Here is a 23,540-nt window from a genome sequence, read left to right on the forward strand (position 1 = left end):
GGTTTTGGTATTTTATGATGCAATACTTAAAACAAAACATGGAAAATAAATTCTGGAAACAAACACTCAAAGAAATTTACCTATCCCATGAGTTTTTCCTAGCAGAGTAAGTCATTCTTTAGCTGTTCATTATGCCAGACTATATTTTCATGATGTAATTATTTTGTTTTATAGGAACTTCAGCATGAGAATATTGTGGCACTCTATGATGTCCAGGTAAACAATCTCCTTTTCTGCTGTAAAATCTGTATTCAAATATAATTGTATGGGTATGTTGAAACTGATTTCAACTGTGCTTTTTTTGAATGCTCAGACCATTCTGGTGAAAGATTTAATCACTTTCTAAAAGGGTGTTTGCTATTAAATACAAAGCTTGTACAAAGCAAAAACAAAATACAAAGCTTGTAAGGAGCACAGTGTACTATAGGCTGCAGGGTTCCAAGAGCAAGTGGAAGCTTGTGAATCTCTGCAGAGGCTGTTTGTGTAGTCTGGCCCAGAGGGAAAGCATCAGCTGGTGCTTATAGGTAACTGGGTGAAGTTACATTAGTGGTAGCAGCTATTCTCCTTTCCTAATTAGAAAATGGGGCCAAGGAAAATGCTGCTAACTGGGAAGTGGCAGCTGGCAGAGAATGGGTGTGTTCACCAGTTAGGACATTTTTCTAACAGTTGTTGATTTGAAAGAATGATTTTCAGTTATTGAGGTGGGCAGCATGAAGGAGTTAACATAATTTAGAATCCTAACTGTAGAAGAGGGTCAGTGGTTTTGAGATCCCTGTAGTGTGGAAATATGCTGTTTAATCCTGTGTCAGTGGGGCAAAACTGAAAGCAATTGAAGACATAGTGATATGACATTTACATGTTGCAGATGTAGCTAGTGGAACATAGATATACAATGATGTGTATAACACAGGTGTGTTACTGGGCCTCTTGGAAGGGGAAAACAATGTGTCAAATCACTTTGACCCTATTTCCCCCCTTTCTTGTATGTCTAGGAATCTGCCTGTAAATGGTTTAGTCCAGCATATTATGGGGAGTGCATGTCCATATGAATTCTCCTTAGAGAGAGATGCTGTATTCTGAGACTTGCAAGTGTTGGGTACGGCTATGTATGAAAATATGTAGGTTATGCAGTTATTCTTTCTATTTGAGTAGGAACTATACATTTATCTCCTGGGCTTGATTCTAATCTTAAATACAGAGGCATATTTGTGAATAAAATTACTGTAAAGAATCCTTAGGGCAGTGCACAGTTAAAATATAATTAAACCAGCATAAAATCGACCTTTCCTCATATCTCATGGTTGTGAATAACCATGCCAAAAATAAACTCTACATTTTTGGTGCAAGATGGTGGCGCGCATACATCCCTTCTCTCCCCATCCCCTTCCAAACTACACACTGGGATGTGTGGACTTACAGTACTTTTTCCACTGCGTTTCTTATATTCAGCATTGTGGACTTCTCTTACAGTAGTTGATAACATCAAGACCACCTTAGACAGAGTAGTGATCACTTTTCTGCATTCTCTGCCCTGCTTATTGAGGCGTTCAGGGCCTGATGCTAAGCGTTGTTGAGTGGGAAAAGCAGGCTCTCAGCATCTGGACTTGAATGACCTCCTCAACCATTGCAAGAGAAATTCTGAATTCTGAGTGTTGGATATTGGGAAGTAAGGGGGGAGCTGACTTTAAAACCTGTTGCATAAAACCTATAACTTAGAACTTTTAAGTCTACACATGTTCTGTTAATCTATTAGTTTAAGCTCACCAGCCTTTACTTTATAAAATAAAATGAAAAAAAGCTTCACAGTTCACCTTTAAGGCATGTTGTCTTGGTTTTCCATGTTTTGATGATCTAATTTTTATCTTTCCATTATAAACTCCAGGGGGGTCTAATTCTCCTTCTGATTCATGCACAAAATTCCCACTAGTGTGCAGTGAAGGGAGAATAGTACCCTACATTTGTTTATGGAAGCCATTTCTTTACGTAAAGTTTATTTGGAAACATGAGTCTCATACTTTCCTGGTCTGCCAGGGTTGGAAAGATGCCAATATAGTAAATGTTAGTCATGAGACTTCTCATACGATCAGGCCTATATTCTCAGTTTGAGATGGGGATGGTTCTGCTTGTCATTCAACCTTGTGCTTAATTAAAAGGCACAGCTATAAGTAGGAGAAGGGAAAACTGTATGTCCGACCTTGGATATATTTCAGACACATATATAGCAAAATGTAAAACTTGGCATGCTGAGGTCACATCTATTGATGAAATATGTGCTAAAGAATATGACAGTCACACAAATAGGACTTTCAATTTCTGTATAGTGTTATGTTTGTGAAATATTATACATAATTAATTTATGAGATTACATTAATTTATAGCCCAGAAAGAAAGGCACTATGCTAGGCATCACACATCTGGCAGCCATTGTACCTACTCATTTGCTTTAGTGTTTCATGTTCTAGCATGTATTGCACTTTTTGTTTCCCATAACATCAAACATTTTGGGAATATAATACAGTAGATTAGACTTTTGGAAATCAAGTAGTTATCAAACCACAGAAACTACAGTCTTTGGCTCTGAATGTTGGAGCCAGTGAAGTCTGTATCACAGTAGGGAGTTCTCAGTGTGACTGGGAGTCTGTTTTTTATAGATCTGTCAGTCTGTAGCTTTTGTTAACCTTAGGCAGTTTGAAGCAGAAAATGCTCGCGTTTTAGACAGCACTGTTTGACAGACCAGTTTACTATATAATCAAAGAACTGTCATTTTGTTTTACTAGGTCTTCTGAGTGAAAAGCTGGTGTGTTATAAGTAGCTAAAAACCACGTGGGGGAAATATACATGTATTTTAATGCAGAATAAATATTTTCAGTACCACTTAGTGGTAAGTGATCTATTTACACAATGCAGTTATAGCTGTATATTTGTTTACGTTCTACTCTGGAATATATCAAGTCTGTGAATTAATGGGATAGTAGATACTTGAAAAAAAATCACTGAACTTCTGCTTTATTTTGAAATAATTCTCATGTTTGATGCATTTCAGGTAAGATAGTTTCTATCACAGATTCCCTCTCCCCTTATCTCTGTCCAGATCCACTTTTCTTGGTATTGCATTGCCTATCGGCTGTCCCATAGTTGGTAATGTAAAGCATACCCCGCTAAACCTTTTCATTAAATCTTGATTGTGAACAATCCTGCTATTAGCACATGGGCATTTGGAAGCATCATACATTGCTCTGGCTTCAACTCTCTCTGAATTCAGAGGTTTGATATACCACTTAGCATGTGTAGCCTTCACTCCATTATAATACTAAAAGTGCCCATTCATCTGGAAATGTTCCCAAATGAATTGGTGAGCCATTAATGTGTATGCATTGCTTGGCATTAATATTGTGTTGTACTGATGCCAGCACAATAATTGCCATTGATTTCCATAAGGTGGCTACATGCAGTGTTGGCAGGTTTGAACTGTAGTTAAGCATTTCATATAAGCAGAGACATACTTGCTATTTATGCTGTATTGGGAGCCAAGATAACTGTAGCAAGCCATAGTATTAGAGAGTATGCAGGATAGTTTTTAGTAGAGCTGGTTCTAGAGCAAATCGGTAGCGTGCACAGTAGTTCCTCAAAATGGTATTGGAATGCTATAATAAATATATTTAAAACCGATAAGGCTGCAGATATCTGTCCCCATATCAGTCCATTAAGGACCAGTAGGGAAGGTTAAATGCCCAAAGCAGCGGTTTAAGCTGGTGTTTCTTATTTTTATTACTGGAGACATTTTTAAAAACGATTTTTCTTTATCTGTGAGTGAAGGATGAGTAGTTACTCAGTTGGAAGAGTGAGTTTGAGGTCCCAGGACTCTGAAAGGTTATTTTAATGGCGAACTTAAAACTTCAAAAATAAACACAGAGCTCTATAACATTCTACATCACTAATGAAATAGATGGGTAGTCTTTAACATGTGAAGATGGGTTTTAAAATAAAATATTTAAAAATAACTTCTTGCCTTCTAGAGCTTGAGTCCAGCATTCTTTGTCTTACTGAAGAGTGGATTACTCCCAAACCCCTAAATAGCATCTGAAATCCATCTCCTTTCCTTGCTTTAGGTGTCTGGGATGTCGTTTGCTTTTATAGGAGGAACAGAGAATCCTTGACTCAGATCTTGACAGGTTAATTAGAAAAACAAAACAAACAACTCCCTCCCAACACTTTAACCCACCTTTTGTAAAGTGCATTGAGATCCTTGGATAAAAGATGCTACTTAAGTGAAAATATTGGTTATCTGTATACAAAAATGTGATGGGAAACGGCTATTTAGAATGAACTCTATTTAGGCTGTGAATTTATGCTTTTTTTTTTTTAAGTTGATGATCCCAACTGCGTGTGTTGAATGGAGATTATTCTTTACGTGGAGCCAGACTGCTCCTGTTTTAGCAAATAATTTATCATTCAGAAAGTTATTTAAAATATCAGACATCTGAATAAAAGTAGGACATACATCTTGGAAGTAATGATATAATGGGGTGGATGAATGTCTCCACCATATGGAGATTGGAGTTTGCTGCTTGAATAGTAGATCAGAGATCACGGATTTCTGGTCTGTTAGAGAAATAAATTTTCTTTAAAGATACTACTTGTGCAGGGTTCTCTTTTTTGGGGGCTTAGCTTACCGCTGGGCAGAATACCCTTAGCACTTCCTGTTATCCTTGAGGGCAGTGGTAGCAAGATAGAGCACAAGCCAGACAACCTGTTGGCCATCGTGCATCACCCCCTGCTTTAAATATAAATACTAACATTTGAACATTTCAATCAGTTCCTTCTAGACCATGGTTAGGGAAGGAAGTCCCTGTTGGCGACTGCATTTCTGTATCACTCTGTTTTACCATCATTAGTTGTGTAGCCTTGTTCGATTTACCCAAACATTCCATCAGTCTGGCGTGGCGACCTAAATTTTTTGAGGTGGTTGCTTCAGTCACTCTGGCATGTTCTTGTTCTTTGCTTGTTCTGGGGCTTTGGTGCTTGCTCCAGCACCTACTTCAATGTGTCTGCCCTTTTTTTTTTTTTTTTGGATTTGGCACTTCAGCACAGCATTCTTCTTGGAGCACCAACGTCTTGCAGTGCCATATTTTTCTCAGGTTCTTGTCTAAGGCCTCTAAACTCAGCAAATTCTGTTCCTGCTCTGTTGTTCCAGCACAGCCATTCCATACATCCCCTTAAACATTGAAAACCATTTCTGAGCTGTCCACAAAACCACTGTCCTCCTCTTTTTTAAATCACTCCCAAAGTCCACTTATTCTCTTGTGTTCATTTCTCAACAAACAAGTTATTTTTGCTCCAGTATGTTATGCACTAACCTCACTGAGCAACTGAATAATCTGTCATTCCTCACCTACATCTCTTTACTTTCTTGTTCTGTGGTATGTTGTGCTGTGTCTATTACTAGTTGGTAAACTTCTTCGGGTAAAGATATTTTCTCTTCTATACTGGGAGACATCTATCATGCTTTTAGGCATTGTTTAAATAGTTAATTTCTTACTTATTTAGTAAGACACTCATGGCGGACAGACCCCAAATATTATACTACTTTGACTTCCCTATTGTTGGGAATGCATCTGTCTGGTGGAAAATACAATCAGCCTCTGAAATGAAGGCTGCAGAAGTCTAAAAATAATGTATTTTTTAAAAAAATGATCGAAAGAAAATTCACTCAAGAATCTGAATTTCTAAATCACATAGTACTTAGTAGTAGCTGGAAGGTTGGCTGCCATAATGCTGGTCCTTGAAGAATGAGATAGAATTAGTGTCTAAAATTAGTGTGTTATGAGAAGGAATTGAGGGATAGGATAAACAACCTTTTAAAAGTTTTTGAAGCAAAGTTAATATGTTGTCCTTAACTTACCCTGGTGTGCCTAGTTATTACAGTTTGTGTGTCATGGCCCTGTCTCAAGCACTTACAAGTGCGTAGGTGCAACAGAATAATTTGTGAAAGGCAGATGTTTGGTGTGACAGTAACATAATTTTGTCTTTTTGTATTATGTAGCAGGCCATTCTAAGAGTGACTATTCAGTTTAATTCCTACCATAGCTGTTAGTTAAGTACAGCATTTCAAGTACCAGAAAGTGACTGGCCTTGCTATTGTAGTACATTTCCCATGGCTGATTGCTCTTTTATATGAATAATTGGCAGCATGTGTGCTATTTGATCCTACAGTCAGATGTCAACTGACATTTCGTCTGAGACTTAACATTTAGGCAGGACTAAACAAATGTTCAGTCCTGTGTGGAGGATTATTGCTGTGGTGTGCACATAGGAAAAAAATTAACCCATGACTGGAGTACAGTGAGAAATAGCTAAAAATTATATTGAGCAAACTCCTATTAACTAAATTATTAGTGCTTTTGCCAAATACCTCAGTGTCCCAGAGAGGTGAGAGGCATGCTTGGGCAAGAAATTATAATTAATGTATGGCAAGTTAATTTTTGGATGGGTTAATCAGAAGACGATAGGTATATGAGCTGTCATGCTGATGTACATACACCTGGGACTCAGGTCATAAATGTGTGTTTAAATGGAACTAGTAGACATAGAGCAAGAGAGTATCCATTTGATTTGCTGCCATTTCTAGGAGGCAGGGGGAGTGTTCACAGGTCCTTATTGAAATTGTTCTTCCAGGGTGTTAAAATAATTGGCAACCCATTAAGATTGTTCTCTGCAGATGTTAATTCATTACAGAGAACAATTTCATAAACCAAAAGAAATCTAGGATATATAACTAGAGCTATAGATTATTGATGGCCACAGTTGTTAATCTTGGATATCTGACTTGCACTTTGCTTTTTTAAAAATGAATGTGTTCTAAATGGAAATATTTTGTTCTGTACCAGACCCTTGATTTGGGCTGGGACTTCATCCACATCTTCATCCTGAGACACCTCCTGAATGCCTAATATTCCCTTCCTAAATGTATGTGTTTAGCTTTCAGAAGACCTGGAATGTTTTGTTAGCGTTTTCTGACTTCTTCTTGTCCTTGCTGGGGAAACCCTGAATCAGTTCATTCAGAAGCATCACAGGCAAAAAGAGAGACACGAGACCGTAAAGCAAGGCATGCAAAGAAAAAAATGTTTGAATGGATGTTCATGTGACTCTAGCAGAATATAGGGTAAATTTGTTTTGCATGTTATTCCTCTAAAGCGAGTAGAAGCATAGGCTGGAACAATTGCACTGTAATGATTTTGTGATCTGTTTTTAAAAATGTGAAAGCTTTTATAAATTTTAAAAATGAAGTTTTCAAAAACAGCTTTATTAGGTCAGTTTTATTCTTGAATGTTAGGTCTGTAACACATTGGGTCACTATACTTTTTGGTTTTGAATACTTTACCTTATGCTCTGTTTAGCAGGTCAACCCAAAGACCACAAATTGAGGGAATGATGGAGGATGTGAATAGTTCTGCTCCTCAGCAAAATAATTCAAAAGGTTTCTTTATGTATCGCAACATGGAGTTTATATTCTTCATGCTATCCAAAAATATGGTTGATACCAGATGTATACTAGAGAAATTTATTGTGAACTTAGATGGTGATGTGAGCTAATTCAGCTGTTCTGTATTAGGGACCTTGTATTGGTGGAACGTTGAAAGATGTTTGGGTTCGAGGTAAACTTAGTACTCGGCATGGTTGGTCAACCTAAAGCCAGCACTGTGCAAAGTATTCCTTACAGGACATAAACTAGATATGACTTTTGACCAGATGGGAAAAATCTCCTTGTGAAACATTTAATCTACTCATCTGATTGGTGAAAAGGATTCCTCTGTCCTAGATTAAGGCTACCAACCTAGGATTAATAAAGTTAATCTGAAATAATTATTCTTACTAGCTATCTTATTTGGCTGCCAAAACACATCAAACACCCTTTTCTAGGAATAGTGGTTAAGGAAAAGCTACATAACTGCCTTGGTTTATGGAGAAAGCTCTAGTTTAACCTAGTTTAACTGTTTAAACAACCATAGGAAACAACACAGGTGTACCTGTAAAAGGAAAATCTTGGTGTATTTTTCCCATCTTAAATCTTACTGTTGTGCTCTAGCACCACATCCAAACTTGTATCTGAAGTAGGGATACAAGTTATGAAGAAACTTGGAAAATAACTCATGTCACCAGTGTGAGCAAAAGTTGGTGCATATGAAGGATTAGAGCCTTAGTGTTGTGTCAAACAGCAGTGTGTAGTGGCAAGATCCAAGTATTAGATTATGGTGAAATGGTTAGAGTTTAAATACACTGGGGAAAGCATCATTAAAGATGACTCTTGATTGTGCTGTATTAATAAACAATATTGCCCCACAAAGATATAATGTAAAAATAATATTGTGACCTAGGGACCCCTCAGCACCAACTGGCAGAGGGAGCCTCCTACCATAACTGACACAGGTCTGACACAGTCACTGCCCCAACTTGCTGTTGTCATAATCTGAATCTAAAAGGTGTTGTGTAAGGTGTCAAGTGCAAATTGGTAACACGCTAGTCGTTAATATTATTGTGTGATGTATGTATGGGCGGTGCTGGAAATGCATTCCTAAAATGTGTTGACAGATAGTGCCTAAGCCCAATCTGTCGTAGACAAAAGAAGGTGGTTTTGCGGACTTGACTATCTCCAAAGTAAATTAAGCAAGGTGAGACCAAAGACAGTGAAAGCATGTTTACAAGCAAGGTAAACAAAGCCATCAGGCGAGCAAGTGGGGGAATATGACCACTAATTTAAATAATATAGATTCTCTCCAAATAAATTGTCTGAACTCTAGAGCACAGACAGGTTGAAGTTTCATTTAAGACTTCAGTTTTAGATATACAGTTTTAAAAATTTAAACATTATGTGATATGTAGGGATGAACTTAGACAAAATTGGGAAATTCAGCTAGGTGTTTAAACTTTTGGATAGGTGTTCTATGGAGTGAGGGGCTTGAGTTAAAGTTAATGGGTTGTTGGAGGGGAGGGGATTGGAAATATTACAGAGTTTGTAATCTTGATCCATTGCCACTTGCCACAGTTTCTCAGAAACAAGTAAATGAAATCCTTGGCCATACTGTATTAGTAGCCACAAGGGACACATGGGCTGCCTTCAGAGTGGGCAACTGGCAGAAGAAAAGAGTGGTCGTGCAAACTGCAAAAAACAGCTCAGTTTTCTCAAGTTCCTATGTACAAAAAATGTGTGCTTCTGATCCAACGCTCTCTGGCACCAGCCACCTCCCCAACTGTCTGAGGGGAGTGTCCAAATAACTGTGGCATTGCAGTGTTTACTTTGATTTTTAAGTGATATTAAACTAACCACTTTTTAGATTCCTCTTGCTTATTTGGAGAAGGAACAGTCACTATCCTGGGACAACTAAAGGGCTTCCTATTTCTGAAGGGAACAATATCAGTTAAAAGAATATTGCTTCACAGGGAATTCTGGAAAATTTGTTCTTTAGTTCTGTGATGAATAAATAACTAGCATTAGCTGATTGTTGGATTCTGTCATGAGTTGCCATTTTTGTACGAAGAAAACTGCATAGTTTGAGTTGCTAATTCTGTGAAATCGTCGGTTCTAATTGTTCATATTTTTGCTCTATGGGTGGAATATCATGCACCAAACATTCTGTTTGCTAATGGAGAGTAGATATTGGAACTTGAGAAAACTTGCTATGTAACAGGGGAAGACAATTGAAATAGAATTTCAAGAGTTGAAGTGCAGTATGATCTGATGGCAGGCTCCTCGGTTGCCTAAACTCTCAACCTGATGACTGAAATATATAGTTGAGATCTTATGGAAAATCAGGTACATTACACTCCTGTTAAAGCACAAGAGCGGAATTACGGCCAGTGCTACAGCTTGTTATAACTTTCACTTGTTTAGTGTCTTCCACCCAAAGAACACAAAGCACTTTACAAACAATGAATTAGTTCTCATCATGCCTCTGTGAGGTAACATTGATCCCCTTTTATGGGTGGGGAAAAAAGATTTGTTGAAGGTTGCAGAGCAGATCTGTGAGGGCCAGGAATAGAACCTAGGTCTCCTGGCTCTCAGTACTCTTTCTTTAAATTCTTTCCCATTCTTCATCCGTCAGAATGACGGAAATCAATTGGAATGCACAAGTACTTTAATTAGCACAGATAGTTTGCAATTTAAGCATTGTGCTCCGAATATTCTAAATGTTATTTGGTGTAACTGGAAGACTTCTAGAAGAAAATATGACTGGTTTAGTTGGAAGACTTTATTAAGAAGACACACAGCAAGAACCACTATCAAATTAAAAAGACAGCTTGTATTGTCATGAAATATTTTCAGTCGTCTAAATAGAGAAAGAGAAAATATGTACGTTACGGTTGCCAACTTTCTAATCGCACAAAACTGAGCACTCTTGCCTTGCCCCACCTGTTCCCTGAGGCCCTGCCCCGTCCTGCTCCTTCTTCGAGGCCGTGCCCCCGTTCACTCCATCCCCCCTCACTTACTCACTCCCTCACTCTCCCCCACCCTCACTAACTTTCACTGGGCTGGGGCAGGCGGTTGGGATGCGGGAGGGGGGTGAGTGCTCCGGCTGGGAGTTCAGACTCTGGGGTGTGGCTGCGGATGAGGGGGTTGGAGTGCAGGAGGGGGCTTTTGGCTTGGGCCAAGGGGTTCAGCGTGCGGGAGGGGACTCAGGGCTGGGGCAAGGGATTGGGGTATGGGAGGGGGTGTGCGCTCCAGCTGGGGTCAGGGATGAGGAGTATGGGGTGCAGGAGAGGGCTCAGTGCTGGGACAGGGGGTTGGGATGCAGGCTCTGGGAGGGAGTTAGGGTCCAGGAGGGGGTTCTGACCTGGAGGGGGTTTGGGGTGTGGGCTCCAGCCGAACGCCCGGTCGAAAACCGGATGCCTGGCAACCCTAATGTACATGTTTAGCTGACTTAGTATATTCCCTTCCTGGAAAAAACGTTGTGGTTTGTAGGGGAGACACATGCTCCAAGACAACAAAACAAACGGGAACTTCCTGTAATTTGATCTACTGCTGCTTCAGTATTGGTTGTTTGTTGGTGGGAGTTAGCCCTTAGTTGCAACAGACTCGATTAACTTTCCAAGAAACTTGCTTCAAGATGCAAACAAATCTGTAATGCTTTCAATGTTCTGAGCTGGAGAAAAGAGTGTCTTGATTGCCTTTATGCATAGCTAAAGGGGGTGGCTAACATGAACACTTCCAAAAGGTTAATTGGCCTGCCTCTGTGTTGAACAAACATTAAAATACCTAGTTCATCTTAAATGTAACTTATTCTTGCAAGTGTATAGAAATTACGATCCTTTTAGAAAACAAACTCCAGGAATTAGAATGTGAATACTACTTGACAATAATTTGATGTGTTCTGCGCTCTTATGTAAGCTTTCATTTTTCAGTCTTGTAGTTCATGATATCAGCTGAAATGTCTGAGGTCTTTGAGGAATAGCTTTACTGTATTTTGTTCTCAAACACAGGAATACAAATTTTCACATTAAGCAATTCACCCCAAACTTGGTTTGGCTTTCAATGGTTAAAATGTGGTGTGTTTGCTGAGGCGTCTGGTGAGGTTGTTGACCTGAGAGGTGGCGGTGGTCCGCCTCACAGCAGGGTCCAGCGTGGGGATTCTGGAGACGGGACTGGTGGCATCGTCAGTCCTCGATGCGGGGGTTACGCTTCCCTCAGTTGGCGGTTGGTCCCCCCTTATCTGCTGTGACTCTGGGGACGCTGGCTGGGGTGCTGAAGCCAGATCATCGGTGGGGGTCAGGGTTGGAACCCGGAGGATGTCAGTGGGATTCACTTTCGCGGTCGTGGGGGGTCCCCTGCACGTGGCTTGATGAAACTTACATTAATTGGCAGTTTCAAACCAGCAATTATAAATTATTGTAATTAAAAAACATAAGTAGTTGAGTATCTTATTTTTTTCTCATTTGTGTAATGCCTGTAGAATTTAGAAGTCCGAACCCATAAGAGCTTATGTACTGTACTTTTTGATTGTCGCACTTAGGCAAGTCAGCTCCCTTGCTCTGGGTCTGATTGAGTGCTCATTGAAGTCATTGGGAAGGCTTCCACTGACTGCATTGGGCTTTGGATACGGCTCTGACATAGCACATCAAAGCACAATTTTTAAATACTTTTTTCTTGCTGAGAGTTCAGTGTACCATCAAATGTTTACCAGTTGTCTGTGAACACCTGACAAATCACTTCATAGTTTCATAGAAGTTCTTGACAGTATGCTCAGATTCAAAATGTGTGAAGATTTTAATATAAGCACAGAAAAGTGACTAATTTCACAGCTGCTATTTTGCTGTATAGTGCCCCTTCTGACTTCTTTTGTCACTAGTATACGTACAGGCAAACTGTGTATAATTCTGCTTCCGAATGTGCTTTACCCTGTATGGTATGCTACGTCCCTCTCCTACTTCAAACACCTCAAAAACCACCTCTTTCAACTAATTTTCAAAAAAACCCCACCCCACTCTTATGTTAACTTGAGTTCCATTATATAGGGATTGAATGTATTGTCCCACTTAAGAAGAACCATAACTTTATTTTGTGTGTGCTTTTCTCCCTCTCACTTGTTACCACCTCCTAGCTCCCTCTGACTCCTCATGCCTTCTGTCTACTGTTACCCAGTTAGAATGCAAACTCTGAGACAAGGTCGGAGTTTTGACTGTATATAAATGCCATGGAACACATGTGGCGCTATAGCCATATGTTAGAAAATGGAAAATGAATCAATATAGAAATCTGAGTGCTGCCGCACACTGTTACCAATACATACAATTTGTGTTGGCTGTTGGTACAGATGAGCAGACTTTCTCTTAGGTTAAAAAAGAATCTTTCGTGCATAAAAAGTCCACGTTCTTATTTCCACACTAAAAAGCAGGAAAGGTTGCAGTCAGGCTTGGGAAGGGTATGCACAGTTTACAGTTGGGGGTTAGCTAATCAGCCTTTGAATAACTCTTACCCTATATTCAGACTGGGAGTCCCAGTTCCAAATGAGTCAGAAGCTTGGAAACTCTCACTAGGGCTGCCATATCAAATTGCAGCCTTGAGGTGAGATGCTTAACTCCATGTCTGGAGCATGCCTCAGCCAATGACTCATTGGGGAGATAATTTCCAGAAGTATACAAGGAGCCTGGATTAAGTACCCTGCAAGTCTGATAGTACATTTGGGTATCCAGTTTATTCCAGGCATTTGGCAAACTGATGTGTGATTTTTGATTGACCTTCATTTTTTCAAGTGGGAGGACCAATGCTTGTTTGGCCAAGGAGCAGGGAACCTTACTTTGAAATCCCTCTTACAGGGGATTGGCTGGCTCTGGAAAATCTTAAGCCGCCTTTTGCCTTGCCATTAGATCAAATTTGACCCAGGATGTTAAAAAACAACAAATGCCATCTAATGTCTGATTGGTTGGACTGGTGTCTAGTTGAAGAGGTGGCCAAATATGGGATGGACACCTAATTGGCCCTTTATTAATGTAGAGTTGGCTGAGGTACTGAATAGGTATGAAGGCTAAAGGGACAATATGTGAATGATGCTCACACTGTTGCTCTCTTTGCCATGCATTTTGTATGGCTAGAGAGTCAGCCTTTGATGATTATTCTGGCAATCTTCATGAGAACTAATATACACTTTTAAAAGTAAAATCTTTAATGCCTGTTGTATGAAGACTTAGGAACATCAGTTATTACACTAAAATTTAATGATTTTGAGTAAGGTCATTTCAGTTAATTGAAAATCTAATACTACATTTGGTTAGTGTAAGGGTTTTTGGTTTGGTTGGTTTTGTTTTGAAGGCCCTATCTTGTCATCTCCCTAAATGAGATTTATTGTGCTTTTCTTTCAGGAAATGTCCAACTCTGTCTTCTTGGTAATGGAGGTATGTGTTTGTGTATGTTTCTGTTTAACTGGATTTGAATTAGTCTTCATCTACAAAAGTGCTATAAAAATGGATTTACTATGCAGATATAGCTGCAATATACTTTGGCCGGCTGAAATTTATAAATCTGAAAGCTGGATCATTAATTTCATATGCACTGTTAAAGACAACAATAATTGTATGTGTTCTATAAATTATGCAGTGTTTCTGTTCACCATACCATAATTCTTAATGGAATGTTTCCATTACACACCAGAATTAATAACTATGAATAATTAACAAAAATAATATTAAAGTCAAACAGATGCAAAAGATTTTCTAGATTTTATTAGGAAAAAACATATAAGAAATGAAAATTAACATCTAATGAATGGAGTGAACATTCAGACATCTACATTTTGAGTACCAGCCTCTCCTTTCTTTTCAACAGTATTGCAATGGTGGAGACTTGGCAGATTACTTACAAGGTATTTGATTACCATGTTTCTCTATTAGTATACTGTTATGCTAAACGTATTCTACAGTTGTAAAATTCATCAGTATTTCTTTTTTTGCTTCTGATGTAGATATTTTTGTGTGTATTTGTGTAATATCTCTAATGTAATTTCATAAATGTTGACACTGAATGTGGTCATTGAATGTCCTGCTTTTCAAATTTCACTGTTGCAGTAAAGCAGCTAATGTTGAATATCTTAAGTGATTTCTGTTTTAAACAAACTCTAGATATGTTGCACTCAGTTTGTTAATTAACTCAGTTTCCGAGTGTAAGGAGGTGCTTGTGCCTCGAGGAGGATTTAATGAGGCTATGTTTTGGGGACTGACTTTCCTTTTTGATCTATTTCTTAGCATTCAAGACTCCCCAGAACAGAAAGCAATGGGAAAAACTGTTACAATCCTGTATATGAGGGCAATACAATTTACTGTTTCTGGTTAAGTAACAGGATATTTAAGTTTATTTTGTGATGCCCAAGCACATAGAAAATCAGAGATTTGAGCTCCTATATGGCTGAATTAGGAGAAAATGCTTTAAGATGGTAAAACTTACTATTAATGTTAGGTCAGGAGGTTATGGTTTTTTGGTTAGCAACATGGATCACTGTATAAACCCAACGAAATCCCATCAGTTGCTCCACTTTCTGATATAAAGTTACACTGCCACCATCTGTTTCTATTGTATAGTCTTTCCAGTGAAATTTCCCAATGAAATTAATAGTCAGCAGGTTTAAAACAAACAAAAGGAAGTACTTCTTCACAGAACACACAGTCAACCTGTGGAACTCATTGCCAGAGGATGTTGTGATGGCCAAAACTATAACAGGGTTCAAAAAAGAATTAGATAAGTTCATGGAGGATAGGTCTGTCAATGGCTATTAGCCACGATGGTCAGGGATGTCCCTAGTCTCTGTTTGACAGAAGCTGGAAATGAGCGACAGAGGATGGATCACTTGATGATTACCTGTTCTGTTCATTCCCTCTGGGGCACCTGGCACTGGCCACTGTCAGAAGACAGGATACTGGGCTAGATGGACCATTGATCTTAACCCAGTATGGCTGTATTTATGTTCAGTAGCTGTTCTTAAATCTAATGGAAGAAGTATTCCAACTACTATATTTGTTATGTTATAACACACCTCTCCAAGAATTTGGAAACCAAATTCTTATTTCTCCTTGCAGCTTCAGGTTTTGCATTTGTATAAAAGTTGTCCTTTAGCCATTATAAATGTTTCTTTTAATGCTAACTCTACCAAAAGTTAATAAAATGAGTGATCGATTTATAAGAGTTCTGTCCATGCACAGCTGGTCAAAGGCATGCCTTTGTCCTTATCCTGAAACAGTTGAATTTAAAACATTCCATTATTTGTAGAGCTGAAAGAAGAAAAGTTCTAATCTAATACTTCAGTAACATGGTGCAAATTTTTGTCAGATTATATTCTAAATCTGAGTCTGTGGTGCTGCTGACCTTGTTTTGATTCTTCCCACTCCCTTTTCTAGGAATTGCCTCTAGAAATTTGCTGAATTACTTGGATAATGAGGCTTTGTGAAAAAAGGCACTTCTGTTTTACTAGGGAGAGATTTCATCCTCCTGCGTACCTCTGCCCAGGGTGATGACGCAAGTTTCAGAATCATGACATGAGTTCATTTTTTAAAAACTTCTTTAAAAAAGTCTTCTCTTTGGGGAGAAATAAATCATCCTTCCCTGGAAAGTTACTTTTTTTTTTTTTTTTTTTTTAATCCTTATCACATTCTTTATATCTTTCTGTGTGGAATGGATTTTTGTTTGCTAACAGCTTCTGTTACTGCATCTGTGTATACTAAGGGCCTGATCTAGCTTCCATTGAAATCACTGGAAAGACTCCAATTGACTTCAAGGGGCGTTCGATTGGACCATAAGTTTAGTTTTTTTTTAAAAAGCTACATATTTTCTCATACTGCATGGTATGTTCCTGCACAAGTCATTTAACACCTTTCTAAGAGCTACCCAAAAACTTTGGTTTATTTTCTTTGAAGCACAGCTGTCATATATGAATGTTATTTCCAGCATAATTTAGCTGCTTGTATGGAATGTAAGTTAATTAAAAGAGAGAACAGATTTAGGGTTTACTATTGACAGCATGGTCTTGCACACCTTTTATACTTGTGCAATTCTAAGTAAATGTTTAGTAAACTGTTTTCCTGTTGCTTGCCTCCTGTAGTTCTATAGTTTTTAGATGGCTCAGAACAGCATTCTGCAGGGACGATGACAAGCTTTACAATCAAAATGCCACAAAGCTGAGTAGACTACTGTAAATACAGATAACTCAAAAATATCACTAGTACTAAAGCTGTGGAAATGCATATTGAATGTGTAATTGGGGATTATGCATTTATAGAAAAGCTTTAAAATACCATTGTTATTAATTGAATGCAGGAATGTGACTTGTTTGGCTTTCTTTCAGACTTTCAGTGCAGCTCAGTGGTGTTGCATTTATTCTATTTTGCTCAAGATAAATACAGGTGGTGTTTACTTTCTCATGTGTTTAAATATATGTATTTTCAGCTAAAGGAACACTTAGTGAAGACACCATCCGAGTTTTCCTCCAGCAGATTGCAGCTGCTATGCGTATCCTACATAGTAAGGGAATAATTCATAGGGATCTTAAACCACAGAACATCTTGTTGTCTTACGCAAGTCGTAGGAAGTCAAGCGTCAGTGGCATACGAATCAAAATAGGTAAATTCTTTTTTTCCTTAAAAGATAAACTTCAAATACAGTGAAATCCACTCAATTGCGACTTTATAGTGCAGTAGAATGAAAGGTTCTGTCTTAGGAGTTTATGTTCATTACATTGCTGCAAATCACACACAAACCTGGAGAATAGAAATCTGTGCTAGCAGATGGGTCCCCAGGATTAAGAAACTTGAGTTATAATGAACTTTTTGGTTAAATTTGATCAAACAGGTATCCTGAAGAAACAGTTATAAAATCATGCTGATTAATGGTTCTAATATTAAACTATTTTAATTGAGAGACCATGGATCTTTGGTTTGCTGTAGTTTTAAAAACTTGCTTAATTTTTAGCCCATTTCAGAATGTGTGTGTATCAGCAGTTTGTTCATAATTCAGAATGTGCTTGTGGTGGGAGGACTCCTAAGACTTCTTCTTAAAAAGGTTCTAGATGTAGTTTTTTGTGTGTATTTGGTAGGAAGGGGTTTGGCATTGTAATTGACATGGGATATGAACTGTTCTGTACTGACCTTACCCTGACTGAATTTCTGAAAATGTTCTATCTCGAGGAATTAGGGCAGTGAGTTTCCATTGAAACAGACATTTTGTATTTAATTTGTTTCTGTTATGATGCATTCTATTGTTGAAAATGAGGTATCTGTTTAGGATATGACCCATTCCAATAAATTCATTCCTGTCTTCTAATCAGTACAGAAAAGGCAAAATTCCTCCCTTTGCCACCATATTTGACAATTCTCCAACCTTCTTGTTTGTGCAGAAAGGTTCAGGCATCTGAAATTTAAATTTCCAAACTTTTACCTGATGCGATTTTAATTAAGCAGACTGTGTATTCATCCCTCTTAATGAACCATTTATATTTAGCTTCTGTCTTTAATCCTTTCCTGCTGACGCCAAACAGCGTACTCTGCAGCTGGAGAGTTGGCTGAGTAGCAATTTGTACAAATGATGCTGCTGCTATTTCTTGGCTTGCTGTTAGGGAGGCTGGTGCATTGTTCCTGTTTGCTTCTCTTCGAGTTTATACACAGCCTTCTGCTACTCCACTAAGCTGGCATTTTATGACAATACTGCACTTACTTTTAACTCTTAATTTGTGATTACAGTAGATAACGAAAGATAAATCCATTATACTGCATAGGTTTAAGCATTATTTTTCTTTTCAATGACACGTGTGTTTCTTTAAACAGCTGATTTTGGTTTTGCTCGTTACCTGCATAGTAACATGATGGCTGCCACTTTGTGTGGGTCCCCTATGTATATGGTGAGTGACAGTATATTAAACTACATCCTGTATTTGATACATTGTTATCAAAGAAATAGGGTTTGCCATTTGGAGACAGGCGAGTGCATGCTATTTAATGAGGATGATGTTAAGAGGAGCATACAGTTTACCTTTCTACTATCTCTTCAGCATATGCTGTTTTGAGGCCTGGAGGTCATGATTGTTAAAATGAGAGGAAATGAGGGGAAAACTGAGCATTTCTTTAGCAGTGCGGCGAAGAAATATTCTGGTAAATTAAAATAGGCCATGGTATCTGTGTTGATAGTATGGATTATGAGACATGTTGGTTCTTGCATATTTCTTGATGCACTAGAAACTAATCCGTAAGCTTGCATACTAGTTGCCTTTATACTTGTTGGCATTGTCTTCTGAAGTAGGGCATTGCCTGATTCCCAGTTTCTGTGGAATAAGAAGGGTCATGGAGTGGGAGAATTTTCGGCTCTCCCACTAGCCTGTGGGGTAACCTTGGAGAAGTCATTCCACCTATAGGTTCCTCAGTTTCCCCATCTGTACAGTGGCGGTGATGATACTTACTGCTTTCTTTGTAAAGCACTTGAGATGTGCTGATAAAAAAGCACTGTATAAGAATGAGGTATTAATCATTTGGCATATCTCCATGCATACAAATTGCCTCCTTTTCCTATATTAATACCACCAAGATTTACTTTTTTTTCCCTCCAAGAATGGAGGTGTTCAGAGTTTTAAAAGTAAATAGTCTGGTGTCTGAAGTCATACAATGGGACAGACTAAAATGTTACATTTTATCTTATCAAAATATTGACCTTGTTGCAGTAAACTGGACATTCTATTACTGCAGTTTGATTTGTGGGCTGATCCTGCTGTCGTGAGATAAATATTAACAATTTGATTTGTACCATTGTGGCTGCCAGTTTTTCATAATTCCTTCTGTAACTTTCCTGTATTTTCTAGGCTCCTGAGGTTATTATGTCGCAACACTACGATGCCAAGGCAGACCTGTGGAGTATAGGAACTGTGATTTATCAGTGTCTTGTTGGGAAGCCACCTTTTCAGGTAAGATTTATTTTCCCCGCCTCTCATTTGATTGGTCATTTTCATCTGACAGAAGCAGCTGTGGTACTGCCAGCCAGCCATGAGGATTAGGATTCATAATGTCATCTTAGTCTGTTGTTGATATTGCTTCAAGGACCAGGTGGCTGTGGATACTCAGAAGAGAAGGGGGGTTCACACTCAGTCCTTTTGAGATCTGAATGTGTAGTCTGGGATGCATGTGCCTAAGGATGCTTGGTAAAGTCAGTTCTGAGCTCATATCTCCCTTATGATACTGTAAGCCTCTTGAATTGGCCAAGTCTCCTTTTTTGTGTGCATGTGCATAAACATGTGAGAAGGCAATTCTCACTGCTGAAATGGGTTTTTAAACAAATTCACATTTTTATTTGACAGGCCAATAGTCCTCAAGACTTGAGAATGTTTTATGAAAAAAACAGGAATCTGATTCCTAGGTATGTATATTTTGTAGAGTGATTTTATATCTATGGAAATCAAGTGATTTGGATGGTTACATCTCTTTTAAATTACAGTTATGATTTCCCAAAGTGACTATATAAAGAAGGAACCACCTCACCCAAAACATCTGCTGTATGTGCCTGTCAAATCATATCTACTGACTTCAGTGACAAATATGTTTTTACTACTCCTGTTAATTCTGCAGAGCCAATACAACTGTGGGTGAGCGAGTTAGATTCTTCTGGTTGTAGTCTATCAGCAGAATTATTCATTAAGTTCCATTTGCAGAGTCTTTTACTGATGAACAAACCAGAAAGAGCACCCAGCTTGACTCTCAGATCTCCGCTTCAGTTTGCAGGGCTGACAGACAACAGTTGGGTTTTTTTGTTTTTTTTTAAAAAGCAGGTTTGGTATATAAATCATGGAGACAAACAGGGACTATGTGCTGGTTTGGGAACTGTTTCAGAGCATAAGACATTGTGAAGTTCTTGGCTTTATTTTGTTTTTCATTTGTTTTTGTAGTCTGAACTGTGGCATCAAAATGCCAAATCAAAGTGTGTCTCCCCACTTCTACTAACCTACAATAAGGCACTTATTAGCTACTGGTGTATATTTGACACCCTTCCAGAGATCAAGGCAAAGAGTTTCAAAAGTAACTAGTGATTTTTGGGTGCCTCAGTTCTTGGGTGCCCAACTGAAGACGTATTAAAGGGGCCTGTTTTTCTGAAAGTTTGGAGCACACCCCCTTTCAAGTGCCTCAAGTTGGGCTCTCAAGGTGAGGTGCCCTAAATCACTAGTCATTTCTGAAAAACATGGCCTAACTGTATAGTTCTTATCCAAAGACTTCTAAAGGCAGAACCTCTCCCAAATCTATATTTGCAGGGGGAGTCTCTTCACAAGTCTGGTCGTGGAATTGAAAACTCCACTCAGAAATCTGAATAATCAGGAGAATATCGGGGAGAGGGGAATGGGTTTACCTTGATAAATTGAAATTAGAAGTCTTAGTTGGTTTACTCCAGGCTTATCAAGTATGAATTCCCCTTATGTCTGGCTTTAATTGCTGACCAGCTGAGTTCTTTGTTCTGGGGCCACTGTTTCCCTTTTGACAATTGTATGAGTTAGCCACCCCACTTTCCTTTCCTTTCCTTTGTGATGCCTGGACCCAGTAGGAATTGACATTTAATGTTGCTGTGTTGACTTGGGAGTAATGTAATGCCTGTGGCACATATTCTACCATCCTTTCACTGCCCACGCTGAGTCCAAATGTGTGTCCTGTGTAAGACAGTCAAACATTTATTGTGAAGATGCAGTATTGTTCCAGGATGTTAGTTTCCTGGGTAGGAATGTAATATTAATAGAAATTAATGCATATTTGATTCTCTTTCTCTTTGTATACAGTATTCCTAGGGAAACATCAGCATATCTGGCTGACCTGCTGTTGGGTTTACTTCAGAGAAACCAAAAAGATAGAATGGACTTTGGTATGTAATTTTTTCGTAAACATGTCCAGGGGCTTTTTACTTGCTCTGTTAACCCTGTTGTTTATGTACAGATCCAGTATAATTTTCCAGTCATCTAATTTAATTGGGTGTAGACACAGGTGAAATTTTTTCCCCCTCACTCATCTCAGTGGACACAGGATACTCATTCACAAATCATTAGATAATTAACATCACAGTCACCTAGCAGGAATGTCTTCATGTCTATATGAAAACAAATCAAATAAATCTATATCTGTGACTTTGATTGGGTTGTTTTTAAGACCAGTTATTAAATGTAGATTGGTGTCACTGATCACTTTCAACTGTGGTCTTTTTCTCCAGTGTTAATTTGTTGCAGTCAAGGGAAACGTGGCAGTAGATAGAAAACAAACATCTGAGAGTGGGCAACTTCTGTTTTTAAATTGCTTCTTGCTGCTTGCTTCAGTGTTGGGTACGTGCCCAAGAACAGTTGGTGTGTAGCAGCCAGTCATATTTTATTAGGTGGTAAACAACTACTTATACTCTGCTTACGTAATCCTTGATTATTTCTAAGAAATGGAATTTCATAAATAATCATTCTAAACATGAACAAACCTTATGCAACCTGCAAGCATATAAATGTTAATAATTAAAAAAGAAAAGTATTGAAATAGTGAGCTGGTGTACTATTTATAGCATTTCTTTTCTAATGTCTAGTTGTCGTCTGTAATTGTTGGGGAATGTTTCCAACTAAACCCTTGTTCTGCCAGGCCAGATTTCTATCTCTCGCTGACCAGCTGTCACATGGTAGCTGTGTGCAGAGGAGCTGTGTTTTTCTGTCTGGTTTGGTTTGCATACTGTTTTCGAATGGATACGGCTGCCTTCATTGTGAGATACCTTAAATTTCATGTTACAATGATTTATAATTTGTTTTTAAAGTGCTCGTTTGGCTTTAGATTTGCTGAAAACATTTTCCGTACCACTTTGATTAGAGAAATACAGCTTCCACAAAATTGGATTCTCCCTTTGCTTTCCCATGTAAAGCATATACATGATGCTGTATGTCAACACATCTCTGTTTTAACAGTGGTATATAGATCATGTCTGGTTTGAGCTCACACCTATATGATCTATGTGTATATGTAGAAGGGGCATGAAGGACTGATGTAACACTAGCTTTGTTCGTATTCGGCAGAGAATGAGTTCAAGTATCTATTATGCCTGGGATGATTTGTTTACAGATTTCTATATTTTTCTTATGCTCAGAATTAGTGCTAGTAGAGAATTACCAATGACTGTTAAAAGCATAGGAAGAGCAGAAAATAATCCAGTCAGAAATGTAATAGACATGGCTGTGAGCTTGTAAAATCTGAATGCTTTATGTGCTGCTTGCTCCCTACACAATAAATACAACTTTGTGGATTCTGCTTGTGGAACTGTGCCATCACAACTTAACTGCACACGCAAGCCTAGGTATTGTATATCATTTATGCAAATATAGAAATTGAGTCACAATTTGGCCTGTGTCGTTCCTGTGTATATGCAATGAGGAGGCTGGGAAGTCGAATATTCACAATAGGCTTTTGAATTCTTCACTAGATTCTTAAGGCTTTCTTCATATAAGAATATTTTTAATTCTTGCTGTGTTCCACTGTTGGAGTTCTTGCAGGATATCTCAAAAAACAAAAATGCATTTTACCTAATTCAGACCAAAAAATCAATAACAGAATAGCTAAGTGCCTGATCCTGCAGTTTTTTACTACAGTGATTAGTCTTGTTGAAATCAGTAACAGTATTTATAGAAAGTGCTGCACCTAGTAGGAAGTTTTGCAGAATCTGGCCCTTAGCAAAATCTGGATAAAATACCACATACTATATTGACTGTTTCAGAAGAAGTTGATTTGTAAATTTACATGGATTAAGAGAGAAGTCAACACGTCACAAATGCTGATTTTTATTATACCAATAAGTAACAATGCATAACTAATCTACAGCAAAGTTATAAATCTTCTTCCCAATCAGATATTCTGATACAGATGAGTTATTGAATTGATTAATGAAATGCAACCAGTACTAGCCAAAGTGAGCATATAACTTAGCTGTCACCTAACGCCTTACTTTTGATTTGGGTTTTTGGGGGGCCATCTGATATCAGATAGGGAAGCCCTGTTGTAGTGGGTGCTTCACTTGACTTTTCACTCCACTC

The 23,540-nt window shown here is 38.4% G+C and overlaps 1 protein-coding gene across 1 annotated transcript in view; it reads left to right on the forward strand.

Moving 5' to 3' along the window:
* Window positions 1-23,540, forward strand: part of ULK2 (unc-51 like autophagy activating kinase 2) — a 51,891-nt gene that overhangs the window by 2,664 nt on the left and 25,687 nt on the right. Inside the window, exons 3-10 of the mRNA XM_065418069.1 lie at window positions 175-216; window positions 13,852-13,884; window positions 14,315-14,351; window positions 16,922-17,095; window positions 18,295-18,368; window positions 19,320-19,421; window positions 19,812-19,870; window positions 21,273-21,355. Of these exons, the coding sequence (XP_065274141.1) occupies window positions 175-216; window positions 13,852-13,884; window positions 14,315-14,351; window positions 16,922-17,095; window positions 18,295-18,368; window positions 19,320-19,421; window positions 19,812-19,870; window positions 21,273-21,355 (604 nt within the window). The remainder of the gene's footprint in view (window positions 1-174; window positions 217-13,851; window positions 13,885-14,314; window positions 14,352-16,921; window positions 17,096-18,294; window positions 18,369-19,319; window positions 19,422-19,811; window positions 19,871-21,272; window positions 21,356-23,540) is intronic.

Source organism: Emys orbicularis, chromosome 17 (assembly GCF_028017835.1).
Source record: "Emys orbicularis isolate rEmyOrb1 chromosome 17, rEmyOrb1.hap1, whole genome shotgun sequence".
NCBI classification, from domain to species: Eukaryota; Metazoa; Chordata; order Testudines; family Emydidae; genus Emys; species Emys orbicularis.